This window comes from Lipotes vexillifer, unplaced genomic scaffold, assembly GCF_000442215.2.
Source record: "Lipotes vexillifer unplaced genomic scaffold, Lipotes_vexillifer_v1.1 scaffold204, whole genome shotgun sequence".
NCBI lineage: Eukaryota > Metazoa > Chordata > Mammalia > Artiodactyla > Lipotidae > Lipotes > Lipotes vexillifer.
In genome coordinates, this window is record NW_006777418.1 from 2,005,299 (window position 1) to 2,026,385 (window position 21,087).

Genomic DNA, 21,087 nt, shown 5'->3' on the forward strand with positions numbered 1-21,087 from the left:
CCCCCCCCCCACCCTTGGCGCTGCGAAAACACAGCACTTTTGTGATGAGCGAGTGAATGATGCTGCTCAGTGCCTTTAACTGGTGGGTGAAATTAGGAACGGAGATGGTCCGGATGTTCTAAAATTTGCAGAGTTTTTAAGGGGGAAATGAGGGAAAGCACTGTAGGAGCCGCTTTTATGATTTTTTTTCTGCAACTATTTATCGAAGTCTCACTGTGGGTTGGGCACAGTGGTAGGACTTTTAAACTTCCTAACTTTCATTTTTCTTGTAGATAAATCGTAAAGTAGCTTAGTCACAAAATTATAATTCCAAGATCTGAAAGGGACTTAAAACAATTGGATTTTCAGGTAAAGAAAGCACTTGTATTCGTGTGAGAGATGAGTACACTGACGGCGATGTTCTGAGTCTGCAGTTGGAATCAGATAGATGTGACCTCCTACTGAAGTAAAACTGTTCCCTTAGATGGGCTCCTGCTGTGCTTTATGCACATTTTAAAATTTTGCTTGACTGACCTCCTCAAGGGCAGGGACTGAGCCTTATTTATTTTTATGTTGCCAGTGCTTGGCATGTTGTTGGAGCTCTATTTTTAACAAGTAAGACAAGTAGTAGCAAAGAAGTACATTTGTCATTCCCAAATAGTTTGTCAGTTTGTGACTGATGGTTAAACTAGTTTGTTACTATTCTGAATTTTAAAGCTCGCTTAATGAAAACTTAAAGTTACTTTAGACTCTGATTAAATTTGTGACATGCATTTTTGAAGTTGAGAGATCTTGATGAAATAATTTACTAATTAAACTCGGGCATAGGAGCCATGGATTGCATTACTTGTGGAGCTCAAAAGGGAATTAGTAACACGGGGATTTGATTTAGTATCAACGGAGTGAGGAAAGCAGACCACTGGAGCGTTGAACTTGTTACAAGTATTGTGTCTGGAAGAACCATGCAAGGAGGGGAAGAAGCTGACGTTAGATAGCCAGAAGTGTTAGCTGCAGAGAAGTCTGGTATATTTTACTGCTGAAAAATGTGGAAAGAATACTGGGAAATGTCTTGGGACTACTGTGGACTCAGTTAAAATGTGTGTTTGTACGCAGTTGTAATATATTGGGACTAATTTAAAATGGATGTTTATGATTGAGTATCAGCTGGGCCTTCTCGTGGGGGAGGGCCGGGGATTTTGGCCTGAAACTAGGGGCTAAGTGTGGCAATATAGAAAAGGGCACTGCGTGCATGTTCTGGTGGTTGTGATACAATTTCCTATACTCTCCTCCCTCTTCTTCACCAGGTCAGGGTGGGACTGAGGAAAATTTCATTTTTAACAACAATCCTTTTTACTTGCATGTACTCTCTTAACGAAAAAATTGAAATCCCTGTACTGAAAATAGTAGACAATTAAAAGTATGTTTAGGGGTATGGGAAGGACTGTGTAGCAGAAAACACTGGATTATTACATTCCAACATTTTATAATCTTCTAGACCTGTACTGTCCAATACCATAGTCACTAATCACATCTGGCTGAATTTAAGCTTAAATTACTTAACATTTAATAAAATTAAAAATTCCTTTCCTCAGTCTCACTGGCTACAATTCAGGTGCTCAGTAGCCACATGTGGCTCTTGTCTGCTGTATTGGACAGTGCAGATGTAAGCCTTTCCATCATTGTAGTAAGTTCTTATGAACAATTCTATTCTAGACCTTTAGCAGATACTTCCAAATTTCAGACAGTTTGGTTTTACTGCTCACTGCCTTTTTGTCAGTATATAGGAGATTTAGATAAAGGTCATAAGGCAAGAAACGTCTTTTGATTAATATTTTCTCTTTCCAAGAGAAAAACAAATATCATATATTAACACATATATGTGGATCCTAGAAAAATGGTACAGATGAACTGGTTTGCAGGGCAGAAATAGAGACACAGATGCAGAGAACAAACGTATTGACACCAAGCGGGGAAAGCAGCAGGGGGGAGTGGTGGGGGGGGGATGAATTGGGGTTGGCATGTACACATTAATATGTGTTAAATGGATAACTAATAAGAACCTGCTGTATAAAAAGAATAAAATTCAAAATTCAAAAAAACAGAATTCTCTTTCCAGTGGCTTCCAGTTCTATACTTTCTACAGATTTTGCTTAGATGACATATTCTGACTGAGGTAAAAATGATGATAGCATTGTACTGAATAGCAAAAAATGTTAGTCCTAAAATACTGCTCTTGTTATGAATGGAGATACCTACTCACAGAAGAAATACTACATTTGAAATATCAAACGTCGTCAGAAATGTCCTACTTTTAGAAATAGCAGTTAGGTGAGATCTTAAAAACTGAGATGTAGAGCTCATTTTTACAGGTGAGGGGATATAAAGAGGTGAGCACCTTGCCTAGGGTTATACAACCAAATTGTGGTAGAGTCTGCCCTGAAATCCAAAGTCATTACCTAAAAATTTGCCCTGCATTAGTAAGTAGTGGTACTAGTAAGACAATTTTAACCTAGGGCATTTAATAAATATTTTAAATGGATTGAGACAGACTCTCCTCTGAAAAGGTATGCTTCCGTGTTTGGAATTCTAGAATAGTTCAACAGGTGCAGAGGAATGGGTCTGTGACCTTAGCCCTTGGCTAGATCCAGCACTGGACCCACTTTGAGTCAGAGTTGGGGTCACTGCTGAGATCAGCCTTCTAGAGAGAGCTGGAGGTAGGGATACCCTTGAGGAAATATGGCTGCTGACTCTATTCTCCTCTTAGGTGCCTAAGGATGTAGCCTCTTAATGCTGACTGAGTTCAGAACCAAGGAGAGTCTGAAGGTTGTAAAACATTCCTTTAAATCAAGGTTGGCAAACTTTCTTTAAAGAGCCAGACAATGAACATTTTAAGCTCTGAGAGCTAGGTGGTCTCTGTTAAAACTGTTCAACTGTATGCTTGTGTGAAAGCAACCACAGGCAGTATGCAAAGGAATGAGTATAGCTGTGTTCCAGTGGAACTCTTTACAAAAACAGACAAGTAGCCAGGAGGTCATAACTTGCCCACCACTGTCTTAAAACACATTGGTAATGTAAGCATTTACAGAATAGTGAAATTAGCCCCGGTTTTTTTTTTTTGTTTTTTTGTTTTTTTTTTTTGCGGTACGCGGGCCTCTCACTGCTGTGGCCTCTCCCGTTGCAGAGCAGAGGCTCCGGACGCCGCAGGCTCAGTGGCCATGACTCACGGGCCTAGCTGCTCTGCGGCATGTGGGATCTTCCCGGACCGGGGCACGAACCCGTGTCCCCTGCATCGGCAGGCGGACTCTCAACCACTGCGCCACCAGGGAAGCCCGGCCCCAGTTTTAATAGTATAGTAAGGATTGGACTCTTCTCAACTTTGATAAGACCTCACTTATTTCAAGAGAGTATGTAGATGTATGTTATGGACAGCTTTGCATACCATTAAGTAACCAAGGGTTAAGGGATATGCTGTGTCTCATCCTGCTCTGTGTAGTTACATCACTTTCTTTGTTGTGTTTTGTTTTGGTTTGGCTTTTTGTTTTTGGCTGCATTGGGTCTTCCTTGCTGCGTGCGGTCTTTCTCTGGGTGCCGCGAGCGGGGGCTACCCTTCATTGCAATGCGCAGGCTTCTCATTGCGGTGGCTTCTCTTATTGCACAGCATGGGCTCTAGGTGCGAGGGCTTCAGTAGTTGCACACCGGCTCAGTAGTTGTGGCTCGCAGGCTCTAGGGTGCAGGCTCAGTAGTTGTGGCACACGGTCTTAATTGCTTCGCGGCATGTGGGATCTTCCCGGACCAGGGTTCAAACCCGTGTCCCCTGCACTGGCCAGCGGACTCTTTAACCACTGTGCCACCAGGGAAGCCCCATTACCTCACTTATATGGAATTAACAGAACTTTTATATGGATTGGCTTTTCTGACCAATCCATAACATACTCAACTCCCCTGCACTTATGGAAATAAGTAGTCTCCAAGGAGAACCAGAAGTGGTGCTGAGGGAGCATAACTGAACATTTATTGATTGCTTTTTACGTATGCTGAAATATGGAGTTTAAATAGTGACAAAGATGAGTTTTGTATTTTAGAAGAATTTATCTGATTGGAGGTGGGAGGGGGTTAGTTTGGGGAAAGCATATTTAGGTAGCAGGCCTCTCAGTTTATCTTTGGGAGACATAGTGAGGGCCCGAGGTAAAGCATTGGAGGAGGGGGAATATGTAGATAGTTTTATGAAGTAGAATCAAAAGGATTTCAAGCTTCTTGATTGTGTGTGCTATGAGAAGAGGCATTTTAGGATGACTCATTAATTTATGACTTGAGTGGATGTGTGGTGTACCATTCATCAACATCAGCCATATAGGAAGATGTGCAAGTTTTTTTGGTGGGACGTGTGCTAAGTTTAGTTTGGAAATGCTGAGTTTTGAGGCGTGGTGAGAGGGAGTTGCTGGGGTATCCAGTGCCCAGGAATTCTAGGAAAGGATTACTGTGAGACTATTTAACCTGTTGACAGTGAATTGTAAACTGTTGCAACTCTGCTGTTTGCCCACTTTAAGTAGTTACTTAGTGTCATACTCTACTGATAGGAATGTAAATTGGTAAAATCTTTCTGAAAATCAGTTTGTATCAAGAGCTTTAAAAATACTTATCTTTCTGATCTGGTAATTCTTTTGGGAATTTGTGGTAATTTTTTTTTTTTCTAAAATGTAGACAGATTTTGAACACAAAATTTCACTGTATAGCCAAGTGAAAGTATCTAGATGCCCAATGTTTGGGAAGTAGCTAAGTAAATTTTGGCTGCCTAAGATGGGATGATGATGAGCAGCCTTTATAGTCATTTGTCATATAGATATTTGAGAACTTTTTTTCTGACCTGGGAAAATTCTTTCAATAAGGATGAAGAATTACGAGTGTTTCTAAAACTTTAATGTGCATGTGAAGCATTTGGTGATCTTGTTAAAAGGCAGATTACATTTCAGTAGGTCTTGCATGGCACCAGAGATTCTCCATTCCTAGCCACTTCCAAGTGATCTGCTGTGGTCTGTACCGCATTTTGACTAGAAAGGTGTTAGATGACTTTGTCTTAAACAACAACAATAAAACAGAGAGAAATAAGCCAGAAAGTTAGAAGTGGTTGCCTCTAGAAGAGGAATTATTAGGAACTTTTTTCCTCCTGAATACTATTACTTTTCTTCATTTTTCGTATTTTCACTGTGTACACATTAGTTATATAAATTATGACTATGATAAAAATCATATGACTATGATTTAGGCACTGGGCTAAGTGTGTTGTGTGCTTTATTTTGTTACACTTTCAATGAAATCCATTAAGTAGGCAGAGGAGTATAATGGTGTCTACCTCGTGAGTATAATGGTGTCTACCTCGTGGGGTTTTATGGAGATTTTTCAGAATAATTCATTTTAAGTGACTTGGTTTAGTACCTGACATTTATTAAATCTCAATAAATCATAGCTTCTGTCATCATCATCATTGTTATGTATTTCCTTGTTTTGGTATATGAGACAGTTGAGCCACAGGGAAAGGAAGTAACTTGCCAAGGGTCACATAGCGAATAGGTAGCATAACCTGTGTTTCAATCTGGATCTGTTACACTCCAGAGCTCGCTGTTGTACTGTCTCCAGGGGGAAAAAAAGCAAACATTAGTGCAGCCACTGTCTACTTGGTTTCACATTATCCCTAACCACCCCCAGAATACCACCATACGCAGTCTTCTAAAAATGTGACCAGGTTTTTGCTTCAGTTTTGTCAAGTGTCTTCAGAACCTCTTTAAATATGACTGTTCAGAAATTATACAGTAATTTGACATATGATAAAATGACAGAATTATTTGGATAAATAGAGAGACTCAGGCAACCAAATGAAAAAAGAATATTTTTCATTTCCATTTAATATTGAGTAAATGCTAAAGGACATTTAAAAGAAGCATATGCATTTATGTATTTGTTTATTTGTATATGTAAAATGTAAAGAATGATGTAGTGAACACGTACCACCCAGTTTACAAAAAGAACATTATCTTATCCTTTTCCCCTCATAGGACATCATTTTCCTGCATTTTCGTTTCCTTCCTTTCCTTGCAGTTTCTCTACATGTGTTTAGTCCCTACAATGTATTGCTTCTTTTTATATAAGATGGAATTGTACATTATGTATTTTTCTGCAACTTGCTTTTGTCAACAAATGTTTTGTTCCTGAGTTTTATCCATATTATTGTGTGTAGCTGTATTTATTAACTGTATTCTGTGTATAACTATACTGTATTTTCTTCGTTCAGTCTACTGGTGATAGACTTTTTGGGTTGTTTCCAGAGTTTTTGCTTATTATTTCTTACAGTGCTGTGATGAGACTTATTCATGTGTCATGTGCCCATTTGCAAGAGTTTCTTGAGTATGTGTCTAGGTGTATGATTGCTTGGTCATAGGGAGTCTGCATATTAAGCTTTACTGGGTAATGCTAAATTTTCTGAAGTGGTTGTGCTAATTTACGCACCCACCATCAATCAGTATGTAAATATTCTAAATCTTCCGCATTTTTACCAATATTTCATATAGTCAGGCTTTAAAATTTTGCCCATCTGATTGATGTCAAATGACATTTCATTTTGAGTATAATATTTAACTTTTAAAAATGATGTTCTTTTTAGGTTTTATTTCTTTAAAAAGTCCTCAAAGTGACCGTTAGAGTTATCTGGAAACTTTTGGAATACAGAGTGTGAATATCGTCATGTAAAAAGCTATAGAATTTCAGTTTTTCATTTGTTTACTACTTTTGTAATATATAAGATCTTTTACAGTATTTTAAAAAATTCAACTTGATGGGCTCTTAATAATTGCAAAACACATTTTGTATATATTCTAAAGTAATTTCAGAGCAGCATTCTGCTACTTGATGGAGAAATCTAAAATTTCTAAAATCAAAGCTGTTCTGCTGAAAATTTTAATTTTGGAAATTGAAATCATAAAAATAAACACGTTGTGCATTAATCCTCTTTACGTTTCCTTTTTTCTCCCTTCTAATTGGTGCAGGTGTTTTAACTATTTGTCTTTTGTTTGGTTGCTTAGAGAGTTTGTAATAAGATGAAATATACAAAACTTCGTAAATCGATATCCTTTAAGAAACCAGAAGATTGAAAATGGCTGGACAGTATCCAACATGATAAGGAAATAATTGTACAGGAAGACAAACTTAAAATAAGATTGGCCTCTGGTGAGAATTCTTTGCCAATTTAAAAAACACCTTTTATGTTTTAGCACCAGTATGCATGAGCGAGTGCACCGAACAGAAAGACAGTTTCGATCACTCCCAGCTAATCAGCAGAAACTACTTCCGCAGTTTCTTCTTCACTTGGACAAGATCCGGAAATGCGTTGATCATAATCAAGAAATACTACTCACCATTGTGAATGATTGCATACATATGTTTGAAAATAAAGAATATGGAGAAGATGTATGTGCAAGTTTGTTCTATTTGTTTTTATTTTAGGGTTTGACTTCTATATTTTGAGATCTTTATCTTCCTGGATTTCATTTTTATGAAATGAAAGAGTCATTGGCTCTACTTAGAGAATGTTTTCACTTGTATGTTCAGTCATTTTATTAGGCTTAATAGAGCAGTATGCCAGAAACTGGATTTGTTCACTGATTTTTTTCCCCTAAAAGGACTAAGATAATTGTGGGCATTTTGATACACTTTTCACATAGTGTTCTGCCTATTGTGGCATATGGAGTTAGTGACTTACATTTTTATCAACAACTTTCCTAGCTGTGTGAAATTAATTTCCCTTGCTAAACATTATCTTCAGAATCTTGCATCTATTGATGTTCATCTTTTACTCTAAAAGATTATTTTCACTTATAAATCTCAAGGGACTGGAAGTAATAGAAACTGAAGTCCTGTTTTTGTATCCACAGGATAGATACAGTTGGGCCACTCCAGTGTGAACCTTTCCATGCTGCCCCATCAATGACCTGGAGGCTCTCTCTTTCCTCTCTTAGACGGAGAGAATGTTTGGTCTCCATAGCAGCTCAGTTCTGGTCCTCTCCTGAGTAAAGACTGCTTAATTATATGGTGGTTTCATGATTAATGGACCATACTGTATTGAGGGTAGAAGTGAGACCACCAAACTCTTTTCATTTAGAATCTCAAGCTGCACTTGAACCCCCGTCGAGTTGAAAGGCTAGTGACTTACCCTGTAAACCATTTATAAAGCCCCTTAGTAGCATGTTTATTTAATCATATTCAAGACTGATTACTTTCTGAGAAACTAATTGATTTCTGTTTTTTAAACAGGAGAATGGAAAGATTATGCCAGCATCTACATTTGACATGGATAAGTTAAAATCCACATTGAAACAGTTTGTGAGAGACTGGAGTGAAACTGGGAAAGCAGAAAGGGATGCCTGCTACCAGCCAATCATTAAAGAAATTTTAAAAAATTTTCCAAAAGAGCGATGGTAAATAGTATCTTGTTTTTAAACAGTTTCTTTAAGATATGTAAGCACTGAGTTTCTCTAAGAGACATTTCACAGTGTTGATTCATTTTTACAAGTTGCTGTGTGCCTGTATTTTTTCATGTGTGGGTGTATGCTGTTATATTTGTTCTCCGGTACTTTGTGTGAGATTGCAGTTAGTGTTTTGAATCATTATTGCTCTAGCACTATGGGAAATTACTCTATCTAAAAATTACATAATGAGAAGATTAGATTGAATGTTCATTATCAGTGACTTTTTTTTAATAATTTGCTTCATAGCAGAGCAAAAAGCTGCAAACTATTTTAATTTTCCTCATTATGGCATATCTGTAAACAAGTGAGGGATCTATAACTCAGAGAAGAGATTCTTAACTTTTATATGCCATGAAAACCTTGAGCAGTCTGAAGCTCATAATTTTCTTTTTCAGAATAACATAAGTGAATGAAGTAACATACATAGGATTACAAAGAAACCAGTTATTTTGAAATATACTTATGAAAATACTTAAAAAGAAAATGTCATGTAACCTGCTTTTTATCATGTATCACATTAAATAAAATTCTTGCAAGAAGTGTTAATGTACTTTGAAAATAACTGAACGGTATATGCTATTTTGAGAATCTCAACAGCTAATGTGAAGTGAAAATATATATGATTTCTATTGGTGATACAGTTACAGGTGCTCCTAAAACTACTATTGTTTGTGGTCTACATTCATAATTGACAAAAAAATAATCAGTTAAAGGTTAATGAAATGAAAATGTAATTTTTTTCCACCCCCTTATAGGTACAGTGAATTCTGTCTCTAGACCTCTTTGGTCCATGGATCCCAGGTTAGGAACCTGACTTACAGGTTATATATTTAAAGAGAACCACTGGGTGGAGTTCAGTCTGTTGTTTAAAAGGATCACTGTAGAGAGAGAGGCTCCTTTTCCTCATCTTCTTCCCCTCCTCATTGATTGACGTCTTTCAGTTTGGATGTATCCGTCCAGAGCTTTCCATACATATGTGTGTGTTCCTTCTCTCCCTCTCTTTTTTGAAAACTTTTTATTTTGAAATAACTTCAAAATTACAGATAAATGGTATGAATTGTACAAAGAGCTCCCATATATTTTTTTTTACCTGAATTCACCAATTCTTAGCATTGTACATTTGCTTTTTTATTTCCTTTGCTATTTCCCTTCCTTCCTCCTTCCCCCCTTTATGTGTTAGTCTATAGCCGTACATAGACACGATTATTACTTAAACTATTTGAGAGATCAGTTTCCATATATCATGCTTTTTCACTGCTTAATACTTGAGCTTTTTCCCTTAAGAACAATGATACTCTCTTCCATAAGCATACAGTGCAGTTACCAGATTGAGGAAATTTAAACTTGATTACTGCTTTCTAATCAATGGTCTATATTTAAGTTTCATAAATTATCCTAATAATGTCCTTTATGACACTTATTTTTTTGTATAGTCTAGGATCCAATCCAGGATATTGTGTTATGTTTAATTCTAATGTCTTTAATCTGGAACAGTTCCTAAGCCATTTTTTGACTTTCATGACATTAACATTTTTGAAGAATACAAGTAAGTTATTTTATAGACCCTCCTCAGTTTGACATTGTCTGATGTTTCTTCATGATTAGATCTAGATTATATGTCCTCTGTCAAAATAATAGATAATTGATGTTGTATCCTTTTCAGGATATCACCTTCAGAGACGTGCAAAGTCTGTTAGCCCATCATTGATGATTCTAATCAAGATGTTATTTGGTTTTCCCACTGTTTAGTTACTGTTTCTCTTCTTTTTAAAAAAAAAAAAAAATTAATTAATTTATTTCACCGCGTTGGGTCTTCGTTGCTGAGCGCGGGCTTTCTCTAGTTGCGGTGAGCGGGGGCTACTCTTCGTTGTGGTGCGCGGGCTTCTCATTGCGGTGGCTTCTCTCATTGCAGAGCATGGGCTCTAGACGCTCGGGCTTCAGTAGTTGTGGCTCACGAGCTCTAGAGCGCAGACTCAGTAGTTGTGGCACATGGGCATAGTTGCTCCGTGGCATGTGGGATCTTCCCGGACCAGGGCTCGAACCCATGTCCCCTGCATTGGCAGGTGGACTCTCAACCACTGCGCCACCGGAGAAGTCCCTGGTTTTTTTTTATGGAAGTAAGCAGATAAGTTCTTTTTTCTTTTTAAGTACCCCCTTTTTCATACACAAAATGGAGCATACTATATATTTTATTTTGCACTTTCCTTTTTCCACTTAATCCTCGATTAGCTCTGTAGCAGTTCATGGAAATCTTACTCAATCTTTTTTTTTTTAAACAGTTTCAGAATACTTCAACCAGTCTCTTATATTTGGTTATTTAAGTAAAGTAGCTGGCAGTATCTTGCAATTATAATGCTACAGTTAATAACCTTGTGCATGTATATCTTTAGTGTAAATTCTTAGATGTGGGATTGCTGCATCTGAAAGGTAAATGTATATTGGTTGCTGTGCAACAAAATCCCATAAATTTAACTGCTTAAAACAACACATATTTATTATTTCATAGTTTCTGTGGGTCAAACGTCTGGGCATGGCTTCACTGAGTTCTCTGTATAAAATCTTATAAGGCTGTAATCAAGATGTCTGCTGGGCGGTGTTCTCATCTAGAGGCTTGACTGTAGAAGCATTGACTTCCAAGCTCACTCAGGTTGTTGGCAGGATTTGTTTCATTGTGGTTTCAGAGTAACCATGTTAAAGGAAACAATTCAGTGGCATTAAGCACATTCACGGTATTGTGCATCCATCATCTCTGTGTACTTCTAAAACGTTTTCATCAACCCAGAATAAATCCCATACCCATTAAACAGTTACTCGCCATTCTCTTCACCCCATTCCCCACCTTTGTCAGCAGTGTGACTAGATGTGGTTTTCTTTGTGTTTCTCCCACTTGAGGTTGGCTTTGCTTTTGGGGGTTTGAGTAGATATATATCACCGAATCAATAATTCTTTGCTCTTATCTCTTCACATGTTTCTCCTACCTTTTTCTCTATTTCTTTCTTAGGGATGCCAGTTACATATATATTAAACTGTTTGCTATTGTCTCTCAGGTTTCAAGTGGCTCTTTTTCTACATTGCCCCTCCCCGTTAACTCGTTTTATATTTTAGTTTGGATAATTTCTATTGACTTCACTTGAACTTCACTGATTCTTTATTATGCCAGTCTGTTGATAAGCCCATTGAAAGACTTTAAAGTATCTGTTTTATTTAGTGAGCCTTTAACATGTAATGGATGCTGATCCACCTTGTTTGAATACTTTTATGTCTGTGTGCCATGTAGATTGTCTTTAGCTGAATAAGTATGAAAATCACCCAATGTATTTCTGCTTGTGACCAGTAGTTTTTTGGCATGCTGTGCTGTAATTATGTTCTGAACACACAGTTGAAGGGATAATAGATTCGTTGTATACTTTCGATTTTTTTTTAATCACTTAAAGCTTTCATAATTTTTATTCCATTGTTGATGAAGTCATGACACTACTGATGTTCAATTCCATAAATATTTCTTCAGTCGAGTGTATAGGGTTCTGGGTGTGAGACCCAGAAATAGCTCACTAAGCGAGTAACTTAGGACGCCCCACAATCGAATTTATCATTATTTCATCCATGTTGTCAGACTTAAAAAAGAAAAAAAAAGACGATTGCTTATTTCTGCATGTCCAGATATCTAATGCACAAGATTCAGATGTAGAATCGGTAATAATTCGCTGCCTTTTTGTGTGTGCTCTGCAGATACAATTTAGAAAGAAGTTTTTTAGTGACATGTTTTTTCTAGAAAGAAGTTTATTCTTAGGCTTCAAAGCTAGGCAGATTTCAAATATTCAACTACAGATATTTCAGATTTCAGATTTCAAATGCTTAACTTGACAAGCTTTTAATTTACATTTTTATTGGCCATAGGCTTTGTTAATGCATTTTTATACTTTATTATGTCTGGATTGAAGGTGATTTTCATAGATAAGATTGTGTGATAAGATTTGACTCTTTTTCTTTTTTGCATGTGTTAATCCATTGTTAGATATATGATTTGCAAATATTTTCTCCCGTTTTGTAGGCTGTTTTTACTTTCTTGATAGTGTCTTTTGATGTACAAAATTTTATAATTTGAAGTTCAGTTTATCAGTTTTTTTCTTTTGTTGCCTGTGCCCTATCCATTAAATCATTGCCAAATCCAGTGTCATGAAGATTTTCCCCAATATTCTCTTCTAAGAGTTTTATAATTTTAGTTCCTAAGCTTAGGTCTTTGGTCCATTTTGAGTTAATTTTTGCATATGGTATCGGCTAAGGGTCTGACTTCATTCTTTTACACGTGAATAGCCAGTTTTCCCAGCACCATTTGTTAAAAAGACTGTCTTTTCCCCCCATTGAATTGTCTTGGCCCTGTCCTTGAAAATCAATTGACCATATGTGACGGTTTATTTCTGGACTCTCTATTCTATTCCATTGGTCTATGTGTCTGCCCTTTGCCAGTACCATAACTATTTAAATTTCTGTAGCTTTGCAATTTTTGAAGTCAGGAAGTGTGATTCGTACATTTTATTCTTTTTCAAGATTGTTTTGGCTATTTGGGGCTCCTTGCAATTCCATATGAATTTCAGAGTCAGTTTTTCCATTTCTGTGAAAGAGGCTATTGGAGTATTGTTAGGGAGTGTGTTGAATAGGTAGATTGTTTTTGGTGTATTGATATCTTAATAATGTTAAATCTTCCTATCCATGAATACAGGATGTCTTTCCGTTTATTTAGGTGTTCTTTAATATCTTTAAGCTTTGTTTTTTAGTTTTCAGTGTACAAGTTTTCAATGTAACACCTCCTTGTTTAGATTTATTCCTAAGTTTTAAATTCTTTTAGATGCTATTGTAAATGGAATTGCTTTCTTAATTTCCTTTTCTGATTGTTCATTGCTGATGTATAGAAACAACTAACTTTTTTATGTGTTCATCTTGTACTCTGCAACTGCTTAATTAGTTTATTAGCTCTAGTAGCTTTCTTCTGGATTCTTTGTGTTTTTCTACATGTAGGAGCATCTCATCTGTGAATATAGTTTTTACCTCTCCCTTTCCCATTTAAATAGCTGTGGAAGTACATAACAATACATAGCAGTGGTGAAAGGGGGCATCCATATCTAGTATTCTGGTCTTAGAGGGAAAGATTTCAGTCTTTCACTATTGAGTGTGATGTTAGCTCTGGGTTTTTCATAAATATGCTTTTTTATATTGAGGAATTTTCCCTGTATTCCTATTGTCCTGAGAGTTTTTGTCATGAAAGAATGTTGCCTTTTGTCAAATACCTTTTTTGTGTCAGATGAAATGATCATGTTTTTTTTCCTTTGTTCTATTAATTTTCTTCTATTCTTAAAGCCTACCTTTGTTTACTTTAATAAATGTTACAAGTTTTTTTGTTAATTTTTATCGATAGTCTTACCTTAAATATTCTACAACTATTAGAATTATAATCTAGTCTCATTATTTCCTTATTTTTCATACTTTTTATAAATATATGTTTTCAGTTTTAGGAACTTTTATAAATATTGCTGCTTCCAAAAATATATTCTTAAAGTTCCTAGTTGGTGCACTCTCTCAATGTATATACTATTTATAAAATAATGGATAATATAGTTTGATAGCTTTTGTAAACATAAAATCCAGGTATTTCTCAAAATTCAAAATATCTTTGTTTCTGAAAAGTAGGTTGTGAGATGAGACTTTTTACTGTTGGAGTATACAAAAGTTTGGGTATTTTTGGAAGGCCGAATGTCAAATGCTTAAGTCAGCATAATTTCTAGCACTTTAAACATGATTTAGTTCATACTCAGTGATCATTGAATCATGTATATTACCATGGTATCCAGTCAGCATAACAATGTTAGCTGTACTAAAAAGGCATGTCATTGTTAAAGGTACTTACTGAACCAGCACAAGTATTATTTTACTATTATTTATCTGTTATTATTATTATTTTAAAATTTATGTATTTTTGGCTGCATTGGATCTTAGTTGCAGCACGTGGGATCTTTCATTGTGGCATGCAGTCTCAGTAATTGTGGCATGTGGGCTCTCTAGTTGTGATGTGCGGGCACAGTAGTTGCGGTGTGTGGGCTTAGTTGCCTCGCGGCATGTGGGATCTTAGTTCCCCAACCAGGGATCAAACCCACGTCCCTTGCATTGGAAGGACCACCAGGGAAGTCCCTGTTATTGTTGTTGTTGTTGTTATTATTATTATTACTGTTGGCAGATACAATGTAGACTGGTGAGAAAAGGATGAATTAACTCTTAATGTTTCTTTAAAATAAGTAAATAATTGAAAAAAATTTTTGAATAGGTAAAACATTTTGCAGGGTTCAAAATTTTAAAGGTTTCAAAGGATATAGTTTCCTACCCAGCTACCCATTTCCCTTCCCTGAAAGTAATCAATGTTATAAAAGTGGACATTGATATATGAGCTTTAAATGAAGTGCACCAAAATATCAAACTTTATTTTTGGCATTCTGGTACCCAATGGGAAATTTACATGTTTCTTCCTATGTCATTTGTTTTGCTTGTTAAACTTAGATTGGTTTCCTTATAAAAGATAAGATGAGCTATTAAAAAAAAAACGTAAAAAATAAACCTAATAAGATACAGCAAAGTCTTTATCCATATTAAAGTTATAACTTTGCCATAAAAAGTAAACTCCCAGTCCTGGAAAAGGGAAATAATTATAGCCCTTCAGAATCCAGGTTGACTCTAGGTAAATCCTGGTTAAGTTTGGGTCTAAGATAAATTTTTAGGATTCTGTTTGTGCCACAGCAAGCGCGTGAGAATTTTATATTTTTACACTCAGGCTGAATTTGACTTATATTTATGTCAGCTAGCCTTTGGATTGTGTTCTTTTCTTTTTGAAATTTCAATAAAGGCCTTTTCTAACTGAGCTGTCTGCAAAAAACAATATACCTAAATATGCATAAATTAACTGTACTTGTGATCATTAAAATAATTTTTCCTATGAAAGCATATTTGTCTTATCAGTTTGTCCAATTTGTTCCTGTTTAGAATTTTTAAGGGTCTGAGTTTACAAGTACAAGCAGCTTTGAAGCCACAGATTAACATCTATATTGGGGTCTATTTTTAAATTAAGGAAATGCTGTTTTAATTGTGCTGAACGCCAAACACTTCAGTAGTTATTAGCTCAAGAATTTAGTGCTATAAAGTTTATAGTTGCTAAGGAGAGATTCTTAGGTACGAGTCCTATTTGAAATGGGAAATCACAACCATGTAGAATCATATTCTCAATGAATCCTGAAAATTTCTGGACTGTACTTTCTAGAGCTTAATTTTGTTAACCCATTCTATTTTAGAAGAATTTGAAGTGATATTTTGTTTGTGGGTGGTAAATCTATTATGCCTTTGCATTTCAGTATATGTCTAACACTTCAAGAAGACAATGATATACTATTGACTATATTGAATATATTTTTTCTTTTATATAGTTGAGCATTAGGAAGAACTATGCTGAGCTTTAAAGAAGCATTTTTCACTTAGATTGAAATAAAGAATGTAAGTTATAATTTATAAAAGGATTTTAAAAAAATCATATTGTTTAATCTATCAGAGATAGTAACTGTTAAGATTTACACATTTTAAAAGGATTATTTTTAGCTGTAAGAAACCATTTTAAAAGAGCAAGTGGAGATTGCCAAATAATGCCAAAGTAGTTTAGAGACTGAAAATAGTCTCTTTTTTCTATCCAGAAAGTCCTCTTAGACCAAAGACAGATATATGTTTCAGATTTCTTTCAAATCAAGATCTCAAGCACCTACATTCCAGGATTTCAAGTGCTTACAAATCTAGAGTAATAACTCAGTGGAAAAACAATTCAAGACTATAACCTAGTAGAAAAATAGTGTAAATAGTAAACAGAAAAAGAACTACAGAGTGCTTAATCTCATACAAAAATGCAAATGTAAAAACCACACTAAGGGGCTTCCCCGGTGGCACAGTGGTTGAGGGTCCGCCTGCCGATGCAGGGGACACGGGTTCGTGCCCTGGTCCGGGAAGATCCCACATGCCGCGGAGTAGCTGGGCCCGTGAGCCATGGCCGCAGAGCCTGCGCGTCTGGAGCCTGTGCTCCATGATGGGAAAGGCCACACAGTGAGAGGCCCACGTACCACAAAAAAAACCCAAAAAACAAACCACACTAAGATGCCATTTTCATCCATTATATTGTAAAGATTTAAAAGTTATATAACTTACTGAAGCTGTTAGGAAACATGTTGCCGATGGAAGAATAAATTAGTAAAATTTTATGGAGGGCAACTTGGTGATTTTAACAAAATTCAAATGCATATCTTTTGATCCTTGCAGTTCAGTTTTGGAAAAGCTATCCACAGAGGTACGTGAGGGAAACTAGTTATGCCAAGGATATTAGTTTTAATGTTATAATAACAAGAGATTGGAAACAATCTAGTTGTCCTTAATTATCAAATTTTGATAACATTATTATACAGTATTACAATGGACTACTTATTCAGTCATAAAACAGATTAAGAAAGCTCTGTGCACTGATTGGGAAAGAAGTTCAAGATACATTAGATCAGGATTGGTAAACTTTTTCTTAAAGGGCCAGCTAGAAAATATTTTAGATTTTGAAGGCAATGTGGTCTCTGGGGACTGACTATTTAGCTCTCTTGTCATGGGAATGCAACCATAGACAATACGTAAATGACTGGACATGGCTGTGTTCTAATAAAACCTTATTTGCAACTACAGGTGATTGGCTAGTGGGTCATAGTTGCTGACCCCTGTATTAAATGAAAGAAGCGAAGTGATGAACTAGGTATATAAACTATAACAGAGATATGAATGAAGTACTGAAAGCATTGAGAAGTGACTTAAAGCTTTGCCTGGGATATTTGGAAAAAGAAAGACTTTATAGATTCGGTGATAATTTAAGCTCAGTTTCTATAGGCGCTCTAAAGATTAAGGTGAGAAAGTGTTTTCTGAAATGAATGAGAAGTTGTCTTGCTGATATATGGAGTTCTTTATTGGGAGTAGATAAGTAAGTTGGGACCATATTTTTGAAGGGGCTAGACACTAATTCTGATTTCTAACCCATTTTCTAGTTTGAATAAAAAGTGTTTCAATATCCAACTCTATTAAACCTTGACGTTTTGCCATAGTTGCTTCAGATCTCTTTTTTCTGTATTTTTTAAAAGAAACATTACAGGTACACTTGAAACTGCCCTGCAAACCATACAGAGCACATTCTTCTCTCTTTCCAGAGATAACAACTGATATAAATTTGTTACTCTAATCTTACCTTCCTGCATTAGCTACGTGTCTCTATACATGTACATAAACAACACATTGTGTTCTGTGTGTTTTAAAAGATCATATAATGGTTTGTGGTGTCATTTCACAATTGTTTTTTTGCTCAGAATTGTGTTTTTATGATTTCTCTGTATGGACCAGCACTGTTCAACAGAAATACAATGCAAATTGCCTGTGTTACTTTAAGTTTTCTCGTAGTCACGTAAGAAGTGTAAATGGGAACAGGTGAAATTAATAATATACTTTAATAACCCAGCATATCTAAAATATATTAACATATAATCAGTATACAAGATTATTAATGAGATATTTTACATTCCTTTTTTATACTAAGTCTATGAAATCTGGTATTTATTTTATACTTGAAACACATCTCAATTGGAACTAACCACATTTTAAGTATTTAGTAGCCACAAATGAGTTGTGGCTTTTACCATGTGAATTGCTGTCATTCAAATAGAACCCAGCACTTTTGATGCTTGAAAGTTGTGCATACTCCTGTCACCAGGGGTCAGCTAAGTGTCACTCTGCTGACATACCTAGAAAAAGAATTTTGTGTGTTGGAATTTGCTGATTTGCAGCTGCTATGCAAAAATCATTCTGTGTACAATAAAGGAAACTTCTTTCAAGAACAACATTTCCTGCTGGTAAAATAGTTGGATCACAAAGGTTGGTGCAAACATGATCCACGGCCTCTTCAGACACACAGGGGCTCTCTGTCGTCTTCATTCTTGCTTGTCTGGAAAACCATTGAAACTTTTCCCACTATTATCAGAGGTGTTAAATTTGTAGTGAATATACTGCTTCTCCATAGTTGGGCCTTAATAACTATATAAACTTGTTTGCTTGCCAATTTTTTGCCGAGAATCTCAAGCAGGCAACATTTGATTACTGAGGCACATATTAGTCATATGGCTCTATTCCCGGTTTTCTAAGTTTAAAGTCAGTTCACCATTAAGGTCTATACTTAGATTTATATGTCTCTTATTCTCCACAGAGTAGAAATGCCCTTGACTTTATAAGAACTCATACTAGAAAATGCCTTTTAGAGTGCCTTAGTTTTATACACATTGTGTTTAGGGAGACTTTCTTGTATGCTGTTAATATCCCTTATATGAAGACCCAATTGGGGGGAAAAAATTCTAGCTAAGAACAAAGATTTGGGGGAAAATTCTCCCATTCAGTGCTTGATTCTTGATCTTTTTTTCAGTTCTTAGAGAATTTGTTTTAATGTGTCTCCTTTAATATTCCCACTAAAATCCTTTTTTTTTTCTTTCTGTAATACAAATAATTGATAGATCTATAGTAATCTCTACTAACTCTTGATAGATCTATAGTAATCTCTGCTAACTCTTAAAGCTTGATGTATTCTGTATTCCATGGCTTTATGACAGCCTTTTAATAGCGTTTTTATATAGAAACTTTCTGCCACAAGGTAGGGATAAAGAGTTCTATAGACCTGATCAGTTTGGAAGTATTTGGTAATAGCTATCATAAAGTTAACTTTCTTTAAGTGAACAAAATGAATATTAGTACAGTTATTAATACAACTTTCCCTTAAGTTTGGCATGATTTCTAATTTCTGCATGGTAATCTTTTACTCAGATTATGAGCCGTTCAGAAATTGATTGTTAGTGATTGTTTTTATAAAAATTTAAATACTCTATGAATTTACTTCCAGATCCTTTTACTTTCTGTTGCATTACCTTGATTTTTTAAAAAAAATCTAAGCTGAAAACAGCCACTTGTAAAAAAGCTCATGGTTGTTTTTTTTTTTTTTTTTTGCGTTATTCGGGCCTCTCACTGTTGTGGCCCCTCCCATTGCGGAGCACAGGCTCCGGACGCGCAGGCCCAGTGGCCACGGCTCACGGGCCCAGCCGCTCCGCGGCACGCGGCATCCTCCCAGACCGGGGCACGAACCCGTGTCCCCTGCATCGGCGGGCGGACTCCCAACCACTGCGCCACCAGGGAAGCCCCAAAACTCACGATTTTGATTGGGCAAATGGGACCTGGGAAAAGAAAAGAGGTAGTAGTTTTGGAGAGTAAGTGTTTTGGTGGGTCTTGTGGGGAGTAGAAAATGACAGTGGCCGGTCCTTTATACAAGGGCTAGCATAGAGTCCTACAGCTAGGAGTTTTTCAGATTCTAGTATTAAAAATATATATGTTCATGTTAGATAACTGATACAGGTAGGCCTGAACAGAATGAGAGGATGTACCCATTCTCTTTATTAAAAATTAGTGTTCGCACATACAAACATATTGCATATAGTCTGGAATGAAAAGGAAACATTCTATTTTATTTTAGTGAAAACTATTATAAGGCACCTTGGCATTAGTTTGTCCATGTCAAGTATTAAAGAATATCTTACTGATCATATTAAGCCTATTTGTCAGAAATCATTTTTAACAAATTTCAGTTTATGCCTTATTGTATATATAAAATTCAGCAGTAAAACAGACTAAATAGAGACTTTGTTGCGATTTTTATACAAATACATGTTCCATATATAGATATTTAAGATTGAAGGACGCTGGGCAAATTCCCTTGTTACTGTTTTTGTAGACTGAATTTTCAGAAGCCCCATAGTTCTGTTTGTTTCTTTTCATTTCAAAGTGGGAAATGCTAAAGGTTATCATATGGGCTACTAGTAAAAAGTCCTGTTGCCATTTGGAGCACATCAGACTTGAAGCCCATACAGTAAAGATAAAAAAGAATTGTTCATGGGAGCAGACTTGGAAATTGGATTTGACTTATGAGCTAAATTTGGGGAATACAGACAATAATGAAATTCCTTTTTAATTGACACAATGACAGCTGATTATACACATTTTTCTCTGGTTTTTCACAAGAACACATTTTAGTTTCCTTAGGCTTATGTTGATTTGCCAGAAGTACTGAGAAAAGTCTTTGCTTTGCTAAGGCTTTTCAGTGGTCTGAAAATAGAATGACAGATGTTACAGTAAAGGAAATTTGTGACGGTAGAGTGATGCTAATAAGTGGAGAACAGTTTGATTGTGAACCTCTGGTTTGGTGTGATATGTTTGCCATCATATATGCTCAATTAGAAGGCAGTTCCCCATTTTCCCCATGAGAATATCCCAGCTCCAGCTTCTTTTGCCAATTGAAATATATAAGATTTTAAGGAGAGACCTGACACATTAAAATCTGCTTGTACTTAATTTGGTTACATAAACCATTGTATTACATATAGAATTCAGAAATAAAGTTATGTCTTGTTTTACTGTCTTATATGCTAAAATAATTTTGTTCAGTCTCTTTGTATGTATA

The 21,087-nt window shown here is 35.9% G+C and overlaps 1 protein-coding gene across 1 annotated transcript in view; it reads left to right on the forward strand.

The window, feature by feature from the left end:
- CARNMT1 (carnosine N-methyltransferase 1) overlaps nucleotides 1-21,087 on the forward strand; it is a 34,775-nt gene that overhangs the window by 790 nt on the left and 12,898 nt on the right. Inside the window, exons 2-3 of the mRNA XM_007450991.1 lie at nucleotides 7,242-7,437; nucleotides 8,281-8,444. Coding sequence (XP_007451053.1) covers nucleotides 7,242-7,437; nucleotides 8,281-8,444 — 360 coding nt within the window. The remainder of the gene's footprint in view (nucleotides 1-7,241; nucleotides 7,438-8,280; nucleotides 8,445-21,087) is intronic.